The sequence below is a fragment of the Elgaria multicarinata genome, chromosome 7 (genome assembly GCF_023053635.1).
Source record: "Elgaria multicarinata webbii isolate HBS135686 ecotype San Diego chromosome 7, rElgMul1.1.pri, whole genome shotgun sequence".
Classification (NCBI taxonomy): domain Eukaryota; kingdom Metazoa; phylum Chordata; class Lepidosauria; order Squamata; family Anguidae; genus Elgaria; species Elgaria multicarinata.
Genome location: NC_086177.1, coordinates 64,979,528 through 64,996,215, shown reverse-complemented (window position 1 = coordinate 64,996,215; position 16,688 = coordinate 64,979,528). Strand labels below are relative to the sequence as shown.

General features: G+C 42.1%; 1 protein-coding gene across 1 annotated transcript in view; it reads right to left on the bottom strand.

Moving 5' to 3' along the window:
• SNTG1 (syntrophin gamma 1) overlaps positions 1-16,688 on the bottom strand; it is a 136,150-nt gene that overhangs the window by 61,465 nt on the left and 57,997 nt on the right. Inside the window, exons 10-11 of the mRNA XM_063129835.1 lie at positions 12,364-12,494; positions 5,228-5,357 (exon numbers count right to left, since the gene is read on the bottom strand). Of these exons, the coding sequence (XP_062985905.1) occupies positions 5,228-5,357; positions 12,364-12,494 (261 nt within the window). The remainder of the gene's footprint in view (positions 1-5,227; positions 5,358-12,363; positions 12,495-16,688) is intronic.

Genomic DNA, 16,688 nt, shown 5'->3' with positions numbered 1-16,688 from the left:
GGCCTACAGGGCCATCGAGTCCAACCCCCTGCTCAATGCAGGAATCTACCTTAAAGCATCCCTGAAAGATGCTTGTCCAGCTGCCTCTTGAATGCCTCCAGTGTAGGAGAGCCCACAACCTCCCTAGGTAATTGGTTCCATTGTCTTGAGACTCTGATTGGTCTACCTCTGAAAGAAGTGCACCTGATGGAAATGCAGCTGCAGTCTCAGTTGTCATGCCAGTCAAAACACTACATGCCATTCAAGAGGGTCTTGTGGGAAACTGTCACTATTTACTCTCAACCAAATGGCATTAGTGTCTTCACGGGGCACAGTTTACACTAGACCAATGACCAACAACTAATACAGAAGCACTGGTGGCATCTTTGGTCTGGTAAGGTGGCTATATTTGTGACCCAACATTGGTGCAAAATCTCTTTGAGCACGATGGATCTCTAGCACATTCGGAAATTGGCTGTGGATATGCAATGGCATGTAAGAGTAGAACTTTAGTGAGTAGCAGAGAAAAGCAACATCCCTCTGATACAAGCCACTCACGGTTTCTGTTCTCCTTACCCACCCTAAAGTTACAGTGATAGTTACCACCCCATCCACCTTTTCCTCAGTCTCTCCTCCAAATCCAACAGAAGCTATTTCAAATTACTCATCCCCCTGCCTACTTGCACAGGGGTCCTTGCCAGGCTAGATAAAGCACCACTATAGGAACCTTTGCTGTTAACCTCTCAGAAACTCAACAGGATCTGCTGAAGCCATTCAGCTGAAAGGTGAAGAAGAAGGTGGATAAATTCCACCCCTATCCTTGGTAGATTTGGATTTTTTTATTTATTTATTGCATTTTTATACTGCCCAATAGCCAAAGCTCTCTGGGCAGCTCACAAAAATTAAAACCATTCAAAGTATAAAACAAATAGTATAAAAACATAAAATACAATATAAAAGCACAACCAGGATAAAATCAGCAGCAGTGCAGAAATACAAATTTTAAACAGAAAGTTAAAACAGAAAGTTAAAATTAAATTTATAAACTGTTAAAAAGTTGAGAGAATAAAAAGGTCTTCACCTGGCAACCTAAGTATATAGTGTAGGTGCCAGGCGAACCTCCTTAGAGAGCTCATTCCACAGCCAGGGTGCCACAGCAGAGAAGGCCTTCCTCCTAGTAGCCACCTGTCTCACTTCCTTTGGCAGGGGCTCACAGAGAAGGACCCCGGAGGATGACCTTAGGGTCCAGGTAGGTACATAAGGGAGGAGGTGTTCCTTCGGATAGCCTGGCCCAAAGCCATTTAGGGCTTATCTGGTTGTTTCCTGGCCATCTTTGTGTAGCAAAGATCAAAGAGCTACTAACTTATAGCAGCATTAACTGAGGCCAGAATCTCTCACTGTGACTTTGCAGCAAGATACAAGAATTCTACGACTCAAGCTAAGCTGTAGTTGATAGATCTTAATCCTTGATCATCTGGCCTACAAGATTTTCGAGCAACACATTTTCATCCCTGCTGAGGTTCTTCCTTTCCTATTTTATCCTGATTTGTTTTCTCTGCACTTCTCAATGGCATGAAGAATCCATCTCCACATCTCAGTGAACTTATACATATTTCTGAGATACAGATAAATTGGCACCACAGCCAAGAGCAAATAAGGATGCTAATTCAAATACAGATCATCAGATATGCTGTAATTTAGCTTGTCTGAATGTTTGCAGAAATCCCCATAACTGTTTTGGCATTCTGATACTGTATGTCAAGTGCAAATGCAATCACTGGTGACCCAAGCTAAGTTATCTTAAACTGAAGTGGTACAAAAATTGCTAACCTCAACAGTATGCATGCCAATAATATTGTTGTTAAAGTTAGGTGAAACACAGATGTTTAAAATCACATCCTACTGTTGTAAAACATCAGTGCAGCTATATTTTTTTGTAACTGTGTGGCTAAATGTCCTTTTTGTCCTTAAATGTTCCTGTATAACCGAATGCTCAATTCCTGCTTATACTGTCAAATATCTAATTCTTACTGCCATCTAACATTTAAAGGACATTATGACTTGATTACAGATCAATTCCCCATCAGGCCAAAAGACATTACGCAAGCTAGGGGATCCAGTTACAGTCAAATAGTGGTGATTTCATTCTGACGGGCCATTAACTATGAGCATTTAAGCTTTATGACATTTCACAATAAATGCCATAACAGATGTATTAGCCATCACTCTCTTATTACCCAGTCTCATAAGATACTGCATTCACCGGGGCACATGGGATCAAGCACAAGGATCTAGTGCTGGGGCAGCGGAATAATCCCCTGGCAAACTATAACAATCCAACCCTGGCTCCACCTCATTGTCTAAATTTGGCTATGAGGTGCATCCTGGATATGAAATATTCTGGGTCAGGATAGGGGGTGGCCTTCCCACAGTTGTGTAAGGTATATGGCCTGAAATTGCTTTCATGTTACATCACAAAGGGCAGCACAAAAATGGACCGGGAGCGGTTGGGTGCCATTACCTATGGCACTGCAGCTTAAGCCAATCCATACAATTGGAGTGTTGCTACTACCAAAATGGATTGTTCTCCTCCATTATTATTATCCTCATCCTCATCTCTTTTCTTGGTCATGGCAGTTTTTCTAGATGGACATGATTGGCCTTGCCAAGTCAGGCTGTCTAATATTATTATTAATATTATTATCAGGCTATGTTATATGAGACCACTGCATAAGTCAGGGGTAGGGCATCTCTGGCCCTCCCGGGATCCCAATCCAGCTGTCCAGCATTCCCAAGTGGACACACCTCTTTCCTGTGGTTCCACCCCCTTCTCCCAATCACCAATTATTTTGTAGTTTTCCAGCTTCTGTTCAGTTTTTCCCCTCTTCTAAAACATTGAAATGCCCCTCCTAAGGCTTGGTAACTGGCAGCAAGAACTTTAAGCTAAAAGATGCTGGTATTGTATTGTATTGTATTTTAGCCCCGCCCCCTTTTGTATTTAGCCTCTGTCCCTTTGCCTTTGGACTCACCCATCGCTGGAATACAGCCCTGCAAACTTCCGCAAAATTTAATTCAGCTCTTGAGCTGACAGAAGTCCCTCGCCCCCCACCCCACCCCACCCCTATGGTATCAGTTTTGATTTTGTAAAAACCTGCCAGGTGATAAACATCATCATTTCAGGTGGCAGTTAGAGCTACAGTGTTAATCAGAGGCAATTGAAATGTGGATCCAAGTGAAAGAAAGTCACTAGTCTAAATCCCAGAAATAGTCTAGGGGACAAGCTAAAATTAGGTATAGAAAATAGTTTAGAGTAAGCACAAAGTAATAGTCTTGTTTTTCAAGGTTGTAGTGAAATTAACAGCCACATGCAGCACCATCAAGATGAATAACTAGTGATAGAATCAGTTTGCATGGCTTGGGACTTTACAGATGGCAGACAGCTGCATATCTGTCATGTTTCTAACACATTGAATTTCCAGAATTTCCACCCCCTGAAATGATTCCGTAACTGGATATCAATCTACACGAGTTACACAGTTCTTCAGTGTGTTCCCTAGATTGGAAATGAAATGAATTTCAGATTCTTGTGGAAGACGTTGCTAATTAAAGGTCTCAATATGCTATCAAAACTAAACCAAAGTAGGGCAAATAATATTTTGGTAGAATTCAATTTAATTTCCACTCAGGATATCTGTATCTATATACAGAGTTCATGGAATCATATTCATAGAATAATACCATTTGGAACCCCAACTAAGAGTAGTTTAGAGTAGGATGCATTATCATCATCATCTCTTTCCTCATTCATGGCAGTTTTTCTAGATGGACATGATGGGCTTTGCCAAGTCATGCTGTCTTTTACTGATTCAGGAATTTCCTGACTATTGAACCTGTTTTAAGTATGACTGGTTTCTGGTTGTTGGTGAGGATGGTAGGCCTAGTTTCTGAAGGTTTTCTATAAAAAAAAATGATTTTTTTTTATGTGATGCCGGTGAATGATGTGACTAATGGAATAGTTGTTGTTGCTGCTGTTGTTATTATTATTCCCAAAATTATATCTGGAGCAGGGGGTGGCAACCCGGTACTGATGAGAAGCTCTGGGTGTGCCCATCCAGGCTTCTTCAGTTTTCCTTTCCCTGCAACCACTGCTGCTGTTGATTTCCTCTCTTCATGTGCATCACCACCACTGATTTCCTTCCCTTGCCAATGTCAAAGCCAATGTGGATTTCCTTCCCCCTCAACTGTAACAAGGAAGGAGTAAGCACAAGGAGGTGAAGGCAGCAGTGTCAGCAGTGATGTGGGGAAGGAGGAGGAGGAGGAGGAGGAGGAGGAGGAGGAGGAGGAGAAGAAGAAGAAGAAGAAGAAGAAGAAGAAGAAGAAGAAGAAGAAGAAGAAGAAGAAGAAGAAGAAGAAGAAGAAGAAACTATCGAGGTGGCAGCAGGGGTAGGTTGGGGTGGGGGTCAGGAAGGCAAAGGTTGAGGAAGCTGTGCCCCCCTGACAGAAATGTGTGCCTGTAGACATTGTTTCAGATGTCAAATATGCCCACAACTCAAAAAGGTTGCCTATCCTTGATCTAGGGAATAAAAAATGTACCAAAGAAAAAAAACGTACACAATTAGTTCAATCTAAGAATGAGGCTTTTGAATCTGGGGCAAGACCTACTGTGGCAGTGGTCAAAAAGGGAACAGGGTTGGGAGACGAACTGCCCCAGAGACTGAGGGTAGGTGGGTTATTGGAAAATGAGAGTAAGAATAGTAGCTAAGCGAGTGAGGTTGCAGATTCTGAAGAGTACCAAAACTGCTCCGACTTGGAGCACCTTTTAAATTCAGTCCAGTATTCCAAACTGTACTTTGCGATTCAAGAAAAAATGTGGAAATCCAAAATGTGAAAATGTATGCTCCACTGCAAAGAACACGGTTATCACTGACATGTTCTTCTATGTCTACATATCTTAGAAGAGCTCTGCCTGATGTAGCCTTACTTCCAACTCCGTTTTCCTGGCACCATGAAAAAGAAAATAATACTGATAGTCATGAAATGGATTATATAGCCGTGGGAAAAGTTAGTTTTCCTTTCAGCAAGATTTCAAAAAATCTGAGTTGATGATAGAGTTGAGTTGACTTCTCTGGGGAAGCTTCAAGCATAGTTTCTGCACAGATAATCCTATGCTTAAACCCATGAGGCCTTTATGACAGTTGGGATCAAACGTAACTGGAAAAGCTGATGAACTCCTCAAAAGCATACTTACATTGTGCTTTGTGAGGTTGGAAATATTCGTTGCTATTGCTTGCAGCCAGTCAACACAGTCTTCGGGAGAGAGGCACTGAATTATTCCACTGCAAATGCCATCGACAGCAATTACTTGGAATGCATTTTGCCTATAGAAACATCATAATAGATCAGGTCAGGAGAGAAGTGCATCTTCCCCAACGTTAAAAACTTCATAATGTTTGTAGAAAGGCTTCAGAATCGCCCATTGCCCACCCCCCACAAACAAAAGTCAGCCTTTGAACTCTCACTGCTCTTCCTATTTTATGAGTCACTCCTCTCTATATTTAGCTTTTGTATGTGGCACATTTCCAGAGAACACTTGGCAAAACCCGCAGAACCAACTGAACACAGATTGCTCACATGGGGCGATTTTCTTAAGGCACAAAGCTTGTGAACATCATAGTCTGGCAGACTGTGGGAGCTGCAATTTGCGGTGTATTTTACTTTTCCACAGTTTTTGAATATTTGGACCATGCTGATTCTTGATTGTTGTCAACCTTGGGGAAATTTGATATTGGCTTCCATACTGAAAATATGCGACAACAAAAAAGACCCATAATTTAACTTCTACAAGAGCTAGGATAATAATTTGTGTGTTTAAGTGGAACTTTGGCGGAACAAAGAGTTCATTTATTTGTTCATTTCTGCAAACTCCCAACCAATGAAGTTGCTCATTAAACAAGAATGGTTGATAAGGAGTATGTCTGTATTTATAATTTAAATGTTATATCTGTATTATTTATTTATTGTATTTTATGTAAACTGCCCTGGGAACTGACTGAAGGGTGGTATAAAAACACCCATAATAAATAAACACATTTGAACTGCTTCCATGAGGTAAAAATAAAGAAATCATTGAGAAGAATTGAGGTACTGGCAAAAGCACACAATTTGGTGGCACAAAGCAACTCAAATAGCATTAGGGCTGTGCACCACATCAGGCCGAATCCCCAAAACCGAGGCAAGGCGGGCTGATTTGGCCTGCCTCACCTCGGTTCCAGGTCAGTTCCGGGTTGGCCCAAGGTGCCCCAAAACTGAAGCAGATTGGTACTGAAGCTTCGGGACACTTTGGGCTACTCTGGAGTGGTGCTGGGCCCTCCCTCCCACTGTCCTGGGAAAGCTGGCACAAGGTTAGCCGTAAGTCTACTGGACTCACCTCCCTCTCCCCACTCACCTGCCACTGCATTGCTGCAGCATCACTGCCAGCATTGCTGCTGTGACCAGAAACACAGCATTCTCCTGTGAGCCAGGGCGTGATTTCAAGAAATTGCGGGCTCTCCGTATTTTGTATTTCTATGGCCACAAACTATGGCAGCTGTAAAGGGAAAATGGCCCTTTGAGGCCGTCAGAGTTTGCGGCCATAGATGTACTAAAACAGTGCCCCTGAGATATCTTGAAATCGTGGCCTGACTCTCAGGAGGAGGATGCATTTCCTGGTTGTGGCGACAATGTGGTGGTGGCGGTGCTGGGGTGATGGCAGCAGCGATGCAGTGGTGGCATGGCGGTGGGGGAAGCAGGTGAGCAGTTAAGTCTCGGCAGCAGTGGCTCTGAGTTGGGTGGTAAGGCAGCAGGGAGGGAGGGATCAGGGATTCAGGAATCCAATGGACTGTTGCCCATCCTTACTAATGGCTTTCCTGGATACCGGCTGCAAAGCTAAGTCCCCTCAGAGCCCCCAAACCGCACTTTAAGTTGAATCGGGGCCATTTGGGGGGCTCCAAAATGGCCTCTGAGCAAATGGAGGGGACCATGCACAGCCCTACTATACATGCTTACTTAGAAGTAGTTCCCATTGAATTAAATTAGCTTTACTCCCAGTATGTGGTGGACACATTACAGAGTGTTGTTACACTTAGATTCTTCTAATTCTATTTCTAATATTAGGTTCTTCTAATTCTATCCTGAAGCCATGACAAGACATATGTGGATCATGCAGCTGCTGGAGTAAATGTGAGTGATACCACATTTTCAACCTTGGGGAAATGGATACATCCAAGATGGCATCCACTGTATTTATTATTTAATTAATTGCTATCTTGCCTTTCTACCCAAAAAAATGGCACTCAAGGAGGCTAGATTAACAATATCTTAATTTAGACATCTTAATTTAGACATAGCATAAAAACAAATAAATTAAAAACAATAATAAAGGAAATAAACAGAATCAGCCAAAACGGGGTGGGGGGAACCCAATGGGTTCCTATGAGAAAAGGAGAATAATTTATTCTGTGTCAATGAAGCATTTGGGGCTCACAGAGGCCATTTTTGCAGCCTCCTAACGTGTGTAGGAATAATATATTAAATGGATCCATTCCTTGAAGATTGCTCATAGTTCTAATATTTATTCTAGACTATCACATTGTTTCTCTTTTTTTGCAAAGATGAAATGTTTTATAGAAGTGATGTGGCCTGGCATTCACACTATTCACAATCATTAGGCACTTCAGATACAGACCTGCAGTTTGAAATAGTAATGTCCAGGAACGGTTTTGCAGTGTGACAAGAAATTTACCTAGACCAGGGGAGGGAGGGGGAAGGATCTCATGATATTCAGCTCACGAGATCCTCCCCTTTGTCCAGACACACATGGGACATCCCGGGAGGAAAGAGGGATGTCGCACCCACCATTTTCTTTTCTTTTTTTACAGAAGGGTGAGCACACTTGCACTCCAACTAAATGTGAGTTTAAAAAAAAATACAAAACCAATCTCTCTCTTCCCCCCCCCCCCCTTGATGGGCACAGAGTGCCTGAAGAGCTCCATGCCCTGTGCCTGGTTCCTACCTCCTCACGTTTGCTCAGAAAGAAGCGGGATGAAGCCAGGACGGGCGCCCATACCTCCCGCAGTTTTGGGACAATCCCAAGACCACATGAAGAATGGGTGTAAAAGAACCTGCCGATATTCCGGGGAATTGGAGGGATCATCCCTCCATGCTTCCAGGATCCCCTGTGCGTCATCTGGATGCATAGGGACGATCCCCGGGATAATGACTGCTCTAGACATGCCCCTAGACTGTTCCAAAAGGGAGAGTTTGGCCTGCTACATACATATACATCCAAAGCAAAATCCAAATTCTGCTCATAAGACAGGACTTTCCCCTCTTCTCCTTGAGAAGGGAAGGCTGAGAGGAGACATGATGGCACTGTTCAAATACTTGAAAGATTGCCACACAGAGGAGGGCCAGGTTCTCCTCTCGATCATCCCAGAGTGCAGGACACTGAATAAAGGGCTCAAGTTTCAGGAAGCCAGATTCCAGCTGGACATCAGGAAACTTACTGACTGTTAGAGCAAGGTAATTGGAACCAATTACCTAGGGAGGTTGTGGGCTCTCCCACACTAGAGGCATTCAAGAGGCAGCTGGACAGCCATCTATCAGGTATGCTTTAAGGTAAATTCCTGAATTGAGAAGGGGGTCGGACGTGATGGGCTTATAGGCCCCTTCCAACTCAATATACCATTGGTGGAAAAACCTGGGGATGCTTTAACAATTTCATCTTTGTGAACTCTGATACAAACTGATCTCATGTGAACTTCCTGGATTAATGTACGGTTCTAAAATTAGTTCTCTAGTGGCTTTTGCCATTTCCAAATATTCCAGTGTAGCTCAAAAAGGAGCCCACCATATTATTATTATTTTTAATAATAATAATAAATAAATAAATATGCTTTGAATAAAAATAACTTTAGAAATGTGTGTTCAAAATGCATTTTTGTGTGTGGATCTAAGGCATGGGGGAGGGACAGAAATAAAACAGAACTGAGTTATGGGTGAACATATGCAAAAGTGACAGAGTCTAGAAAGTGATTGATCTGTCCAGCTCTAGAAAAACCATCATTCAAATAATAACTATTTAGAATTTTGAGGACTAATATACTGAAAAAAAGGCAAATGTAGAAATAATTTCCAATAAAAACATCATTTTATACTTTTTCTATAACAAAAAAAAATAAGGAAGTCTTGGTAATAAAATAGATCCTAGTAAATAGATAAGAATTTTCTCTCTTTCTCCCCTCTGCCCCCAACATACTCTGACTAAAGCATATGTTCCATATTGGCTGCTCTACTAAATTATAGATTTTTGTTTCAAAGATGATCCGCCTCGAATATTACTTAGGGGAAGGGCTGGAACAGAGAATTGATCCACATAGCTTTAGTGATTTTATGTTGCACTTTCCCAACATTTCAACATATACGAAACAAAATGAAAGTGTGTGACACATCCATCGATACAAGGGGAGGCCAACCAAGCATTCTGTGTCAGTGCTGCTTTGCGCATCGACGTTGCCTGCCATAATTCACTGTGGCATGAATTACTGCCTTCCAATGACAGGTAATTATGAAGCCTACGGAAAATCTTTGGATTCTAAAGCTCTACGGGCCCAATTTCTTCAGCTAAGAGTCTTTTTGGCGCCTGGCCTAAAGAAAGTTCATGAGTCTGAGTGGCTTAAGAGTCGCAAGAACAGGACAGCATTTCATGACCTCAACCCAACTCTGGGCTTGCCAGACTGAAAATACTGGAACACGCCATTTGTTCATGTGAATTTACAGCTCAGAATTAGGCATAGGAAATTTAGAAAGGCTAACAAATCTTCATTTGAAGTCAACCTGCTATCCAAAACAACTGGACTGCACTGTTAGTTTTTTAAAAAATTCTTTTAATATATGCCCTAGTCTATGGGGGTCTTGTGCAGGAGTGTAGAACCTGATGGAATGCCTGATGGAATACCTGACGGAACGCCTCTCCTGACGTGAATATACCCAGTCACTACGTTCAACATCTAAGGTCCTCCTCCGGGTGCCTACTCTGAGAGAGGCTCAGAGTGTGGCAACAAGGGGTAGGACCTTTTCGGTGGTGGCCCCCAGACTGTGCAATGATCTCCCTGATGAGGCTCGCCTGGCGCCAATGCTGCTATCTTTCCGGTTAAGACTTTCCTCTTTGCCCAGGCATATGGCGGCACATCCTAATTACCCACATGTTTAGTTTTTAATCGGTTTTTAATGCTTTATGTGTGTATGTTCTGTGTTTTAGAGTTTTAAATTTTGTATACTTGTTTTTACCTCAATTTTAGAATTTCTGTAAAGTGCCCAGAGAGCCCTGGCTATGGGAGCGGTATATAAGTGTAATAAATAAATAAATAAACCTCCAGCCGGGGCACCAAATCCAGCCCTCTGGAGCCCAGTCCATCCCTCTGGGATTCCCCAGAAGGCTACACACACTTCCCCAGGTACCACCTTCTTCCCCGGACTACCAATCATTTGGCGGATTCTGATTTTTCTGCACTCCTCCCCCATTCTAAAACATCAAAATGCCTGCCCCGAAGCTTAGTTATTGGCAGTAATACCTTGAAGCTAAAATATGCTGGTATTTTTTAATATTTTGGCCCTGCGTCTTTTGCCTTCAGCCCTGCCCACCACTGGTGTACAGTCCTCGAGGGCTTCTGTGAAATAGAATTTGGCTTTGAGGCTGAAAGAAATGGTCTAGTGCAATTTGCATTAAGTGTAAAGAACCCCGCTCTGTCACTTGCACCCTTACAATGGCACTATGGGGTCGAGACTGGTTGCTCAAATTAGAGGGCAAGTAGTCATTACTTCTTTATGGCATTTCTAGATCTCCCTCCACCAGGTCAGATTTCACGGTGGTGTACATCTTTCTTGTATTAGGATTGTAGATTGTTAATTTTCTACAATCCTAATACAATAAACAATAATATTAACAAACATAAGAATATAACAAGAGCCATGCTGCATCAGACCAAGGGTCCATCTAGTCCAGCACTCTGTTCACAGTGGCCAACGAGCTGATGATCAGAAACCCACAAGCATGACATGGTGCAAAAGCATCCTCTCAACCATGTTCCCCAGCAACTGATGCACATAGGCTTACTGTCTCTGATACTGGAGGTAGCACATAGCCACCAGGACTAGTAGCCATCAATAGCCTTCTCCTCCAGGAATGTATCCAAACCTCTTTAAATGCCATCCAAATTGGTGGCCATCACTACACCTTGTGGTAGCAAATTCCACAGTTTAACTACGCACTGTGTGAAAATAAGGGCCAGCAGAGTAGTGTTTCAAAGCAGGCTAAGAGATTATACAAATTGAAACACTTGTGGAAATTAACAGTGAAAAGCACTGAAAGGACTAAATTCGTATGTTGAGAGAAAGATCAGCATAATGATTTCTGATTTCCCAGAACATGAGTTGTACCATATAAACATGCAGTGGTTAAAATATGGCCCATTCTCCCTTACCTTCCTGAGCCAACTAAAAGCACACACACACACACACACACACACACACACACACACACCAGCCCAGCTTAGGCACTGAGATTAGAGTACAGTAGAAGACTGGCTCTTTGTACATGGACAATGTAGTGCTTCCCCATGTTGATGAGGAAAATATTATGGATGACTGTGGCAAGACTTTCGTCCTGATATGTTAGCTTCCTATGTGCAAGGAATTTTGGATGTGGAGCACTTTGAAGCAAGCAGTCACTCCACATGCTTTATAAAGGTTGTGTAGGCATGTGAGAAGACCATGCCATATCACAGTCTTGATGAAATCTCTCTGTCATATTCTTTGGCTCACTCCACAACTTGAGAAAGTGGAAGCAGACAATCCGTTCTAACTGAGCACAAATAGATATTTAAATTTAGAATTAGCTAATGCACAATATCATTCTACTTAATACTACTTAAAGTAGCTTTTTTAAAAAATAAAAATGTCTTTAATTCTCCAGTATTCAGAATCTCAGAGGCTGTTATTGTATTTCAGAGTATTAATTCTATTCTATCACTACAATGAGTTTTAAAGGCCCAGCTAACAAAATTCTTTTCTTGATTAAAAAATGTTTTTTTTTAATAATGGTAAGAAATGAGTCAGTGGTTGGCATCTCTTATCTTTTTCAGACCCTTTACTCCAAAGAATACAATTGGATACTCAAATTATTATTATTATTATTATTATTATTATTATTATTATTATTATTATTATTATTATTATATCCCGCCTTTTCCCAAATGCTGGGATTCAAGGTGGTTTTATAAATTGAAACATATACAGTTAAAACATATAATAGAAATATACAAAAGAACTCATCTCATATCTACTTACCTGCACATGTCTGATCCTGGGAGATATTGGGAAAACCGGGAGTGAAGGAGTGGGATTAATCGGAGATCACACCACCTCTTCTCCCACCTAAGCCCTGGAGATGTAGGCCATGAAGAACATGAAAGTGTGTCCTGAAAAAGATTGCAAACACCTTTGATATTTTGGCCTTACTATCAAGCCTCACAATAAATGGAGATTCCTTCTCTTTCATTATTCCTGCCTATTTAAGCCAATCAGAAGTAATCTGGTGTTTAGGATGCTATGTCTGCTTTCCATTGTATTCCACCCCCTAAAGGAACTAAGGAGGAACAACTTCCTGATAATACCTCACAGCGGAAAGGTTATCAAATGCCATTCTGATAAAAAGACTACTTCAAAAATTATAGAGTTGGTACTTCAAACCAACGAATTCAAGGAAATTAGTTCTGCAAACCGTATGTCTACGCAGAGCCGTACAAATCTATACAATTTGTCCAATGTGTGATGCCATTCGATATGTTATAGTACAAGCTTATCCTTACACGAGCACCACTGAAGTGGCAGAACAGTATTTTTAAAAAGAGGAAATCATTTGAATTATATGAAATTCCTTTAATATTATAACTTTGAACTGAGCAATCTCTGCAGTGGAAGCTGTAGGCAATTGGATCTTGGGATATCCTTTTTCCTGCACAGCGAAGAGAACAATTATTAGAGGAAAAGGAGCTCCCAAGCCTGCTGGTTACATGGGACTTCCCGATATGCATACACACAGAGGGCATATGTTCAAAGCAATGGAAGACCCAAGCTGCTATGGAGAAGCTTTTATATTACTGCAGGTTCCCTAGGGACGTGCAATATGTGCATGCACATAGCTGAAGTGCATTGCATTACCACACAGAGACCTTGTTGGCCAAGACTGAGCTACTATTGCACTTGACTTGACTCCCAGCAGTGAAAGGAATGCATTCGTACATAAGAAAAATAAAAGGATGCACTTGGAAATACTGCTAGAGTCAGAGTTAAAGAGGTCTCCTAGTGGCCACAGAGTCTGGAGTAGATAATTTAGTTTTTGTTTTTTTAAAGACATTAATTAATTTCTACAATATGTTTAATACCCCCTCAAAAAAAACCCAACAAAATAATATAAAAACCCCTAACAGCACCAAGAACAAAAAGACTCAGCAGGAAACTCCCAAGATAATAAAATAGTTTTCATTTGGAGCATGTAAGATAAACTTCTCTGGAGAGGGTATCCAAGACAGTGTGACCCATTTCCCATCACCACCTGCCTAACCTCTGAAAGGCTTGGGCTTTAAAAGAGCAAAGTCTCTGATACCTACCTGAATGAACACACTTGTTTGTATAGAAGAAAACAAACCTTCAGGTACATGAAATGGAATGGTGCCCATCTATTGCACAGATTGTTGGAGGGGGTTGCAGTATATTTTCCATGCGGTCACTGCCAGTGAAAGTTGGTTCATTTATAGTAATGGTGCTGTGGGCACATTTTGTCCCCTCTACAACATTGTCCCAAGTGCAGCACTTCTCTTTTTTCATCATATGTGTTAATGGTAGCAAACGGTAGAAACAGTAAAGGGGTATCGATTTTTGACTGAAAAGGCTGAGAACTTTATGGCTTAATACAAGCAAGGAAACACGTTGGCCTGACCTTGGTGTTATACTCCAGAATATTCTATGAAATTTCTCATTATTCACATCTCGGGCTACAGAACGTGGGGCAAGTCTGTCCTTGAGGTTCTCAAATGTCCACAGGCCTTATGTCAAGACAGTTCAGCTGTAATGATTTGGGAAAGTCCAGAACATGAAAACACACTGACCTTTTCTTCATCCTCAGAAACTGAGTGATAGAGAACTGAGGCCTGGATGAGCTCTCAGAAAGATAGTACTGGGAATATTACAACTTTGACTGCAAGGTATTGGAAGGGGGTAGGGTTGCAGTTAGTTAGGTCATGGGAATTTTGATCACAGTTTGCATTACCCTTCATTCCCCTCCTCCATTGCTGAGAGCACATTTGTTAACTCTCTCACTCTTGCCTGTTTAATGGAATACAAAATGGGTTGAACAAACTCTTTTTTGAAACTCTACATTGTACCTGCATTTTATATGCAAGAATACTATGTGAATAAAACTGTTTTTCGTTCCCTTATTGAAGAAGGGTGAGGGGTCTACATTTTAGCCTTGTGTGCATGTGGGACTGGGAAATGCTCATTCTGTTTTGCCTCCCCCCCCCCTCTGATAACTGCCTTTCTAACAGGAGACATCATTACTGAATAATCCCATCAGGTAGGAGGAGTTAATTGCTTGTTTTTAAAAAAACAATAGTAAATGAGGGGGAGAAATAAAAATGGGGGTGCTTAAAATTATGGAGTTTTGCATCAGGTACAAAGTTTTAAAAAGAGGATAAGCCTACTTATTGAAATGGTCCTTGAAATGCTGTCCTTAAAATGAAATGAAACAGAAAAATAGAAAGAAAAGGGGGATCTTTATAATTATATACCAGTATTTTATGCTGTTTTTATACTGGAGCTAAAACACAGTACTCATGGTGTAAAGCTTTATTTATTTGTATATATAATATAAAGACTTCAGTTATTCCAACTGAATGCACAACCTAAATTTGTCATGGCCCAAAAATGTGATATTATACGGACAATCCCTGGAACATAGCTGGGGAACTTGTGGCTCAACTGATGTTGTTGGACTACAACTCCTATCAGCCCCAGTCAGCATGGCGAATGGACAGGAATGATGTGAACTGAATTCCAGCAATATCAGGAAGGCCACAGTTTCTCCAGCCCTGCTCTAGAAGGAAGAGAGAAAAGATTTCTGGATCAATTCTAAGCGTGTATAAAAAAAATCTTCATAAAAAGAATGGATCTTACCAGATACTTGAGAGATACTCTCATGGAGATACTTGGGATGAGGCTAAACCTTACTCAAGTACATCCATTGCCATGGCAATGGGGAAGTTTGACCATTTCAACTGTATCCCAGTTTAAAAGTATTTACTTCCGCCCTTTCTACACCATATGGGTGTAGAGGGAGGGAGGTGGGAGGATCTCACGATATTCTGATCATGAGATCCTCCCCTTAGTCCACATGCGAGCGCAACATCCTTGGAGGAAGGAGGGTCTTGCGCCCAGCATTTTAATTTTTTTTAAAGGCGATGAGTGCATGTGCGCTCCAACTATTTTTTAAAAAAGCCCTGACCCTGCTCCCTCCCCAGCTTGGTTCCTTCCCTCCACTGATCCCCATGACTCGCGGGGAGGAGGGGAAAAGATGGGATGGGCGGCCACACATCCTACGGTCTTGGGACAATCCTGAGACTGTGGGAAGGATCAGCTTTTCCCAGGGATTATTTATCCCTGGGAAAACCCATTCTCATCTCTCCTTCTTTCCGGGAGTCATTTGGATGTACAGGGACTCGGCTGTGAGCAGTCCAGATTTTCAGGCTGGTGTAGAAATGGCCTTTGTCCCACTAAATGCAATGGGAGCCAAACAGGGCTGATCCAGGGCTCATCTACACCAAGCAAAATATTCCACTAAGAAAGTGGCATGAAAGCGGTATATAAAAGGCAGGAGCCACACTACTGTTTTATAGCGGTATTGAAGTGCACTGACGACTGTTGGGACCCAAAACACATCTACACCAAGCAGGATATAGCACTATGAAAGTGGCATGAAAGCAGTATATGGAATGTGTCAGTGGGCCCCAACAGTTGTCAGTGCACTTCAATACCACTATAAAGCAGTAGTGGAATACCGCTTTCATAGTGGAATATCCTGCTTGGTGTAGATGAACCCTCAGCCTCCATCTGCATGCTCCACATAGTCCCATTCTGAACTCTGTTTCTTGGTGTGATGCTCAAGCACACCAGACTCTTGGGCTTTAAAGAGAATCTTCAGAATTGTGCATTTGCCAGATGCCTGTTTGTTATGATGGGAAAGATGTGTACTGCAGAAAGTCTTCCGTATTGCAAAAGTCCTTGGGGAGGGTGTAATTAATCTCTGTGCATTCTGCAAAAGAGAGATAATCATATACACTTTCTGAAGGAACCCTATAAGCTATGGCCAGGTCACGAAGGCCCTGGCTAGACGAGAGCTTATCCCAGGGATCGCCCTGGGATCATCCCTGTGCATCCAGATGATGCACAGGGGATCCTGGAGGCAGGGAGGGATGATTCCCTCCATTTCCCGAGGATTTTGCCCTACCCTTCTAGCCCAGTTTTTCCATGGTCCCGGGCTGATCCCAAGACTGTGGAATGTGTGTCCCGGAGTCACGGTTTGTCCTGGCTCCTCATGACAAACCACGAGGACCCGG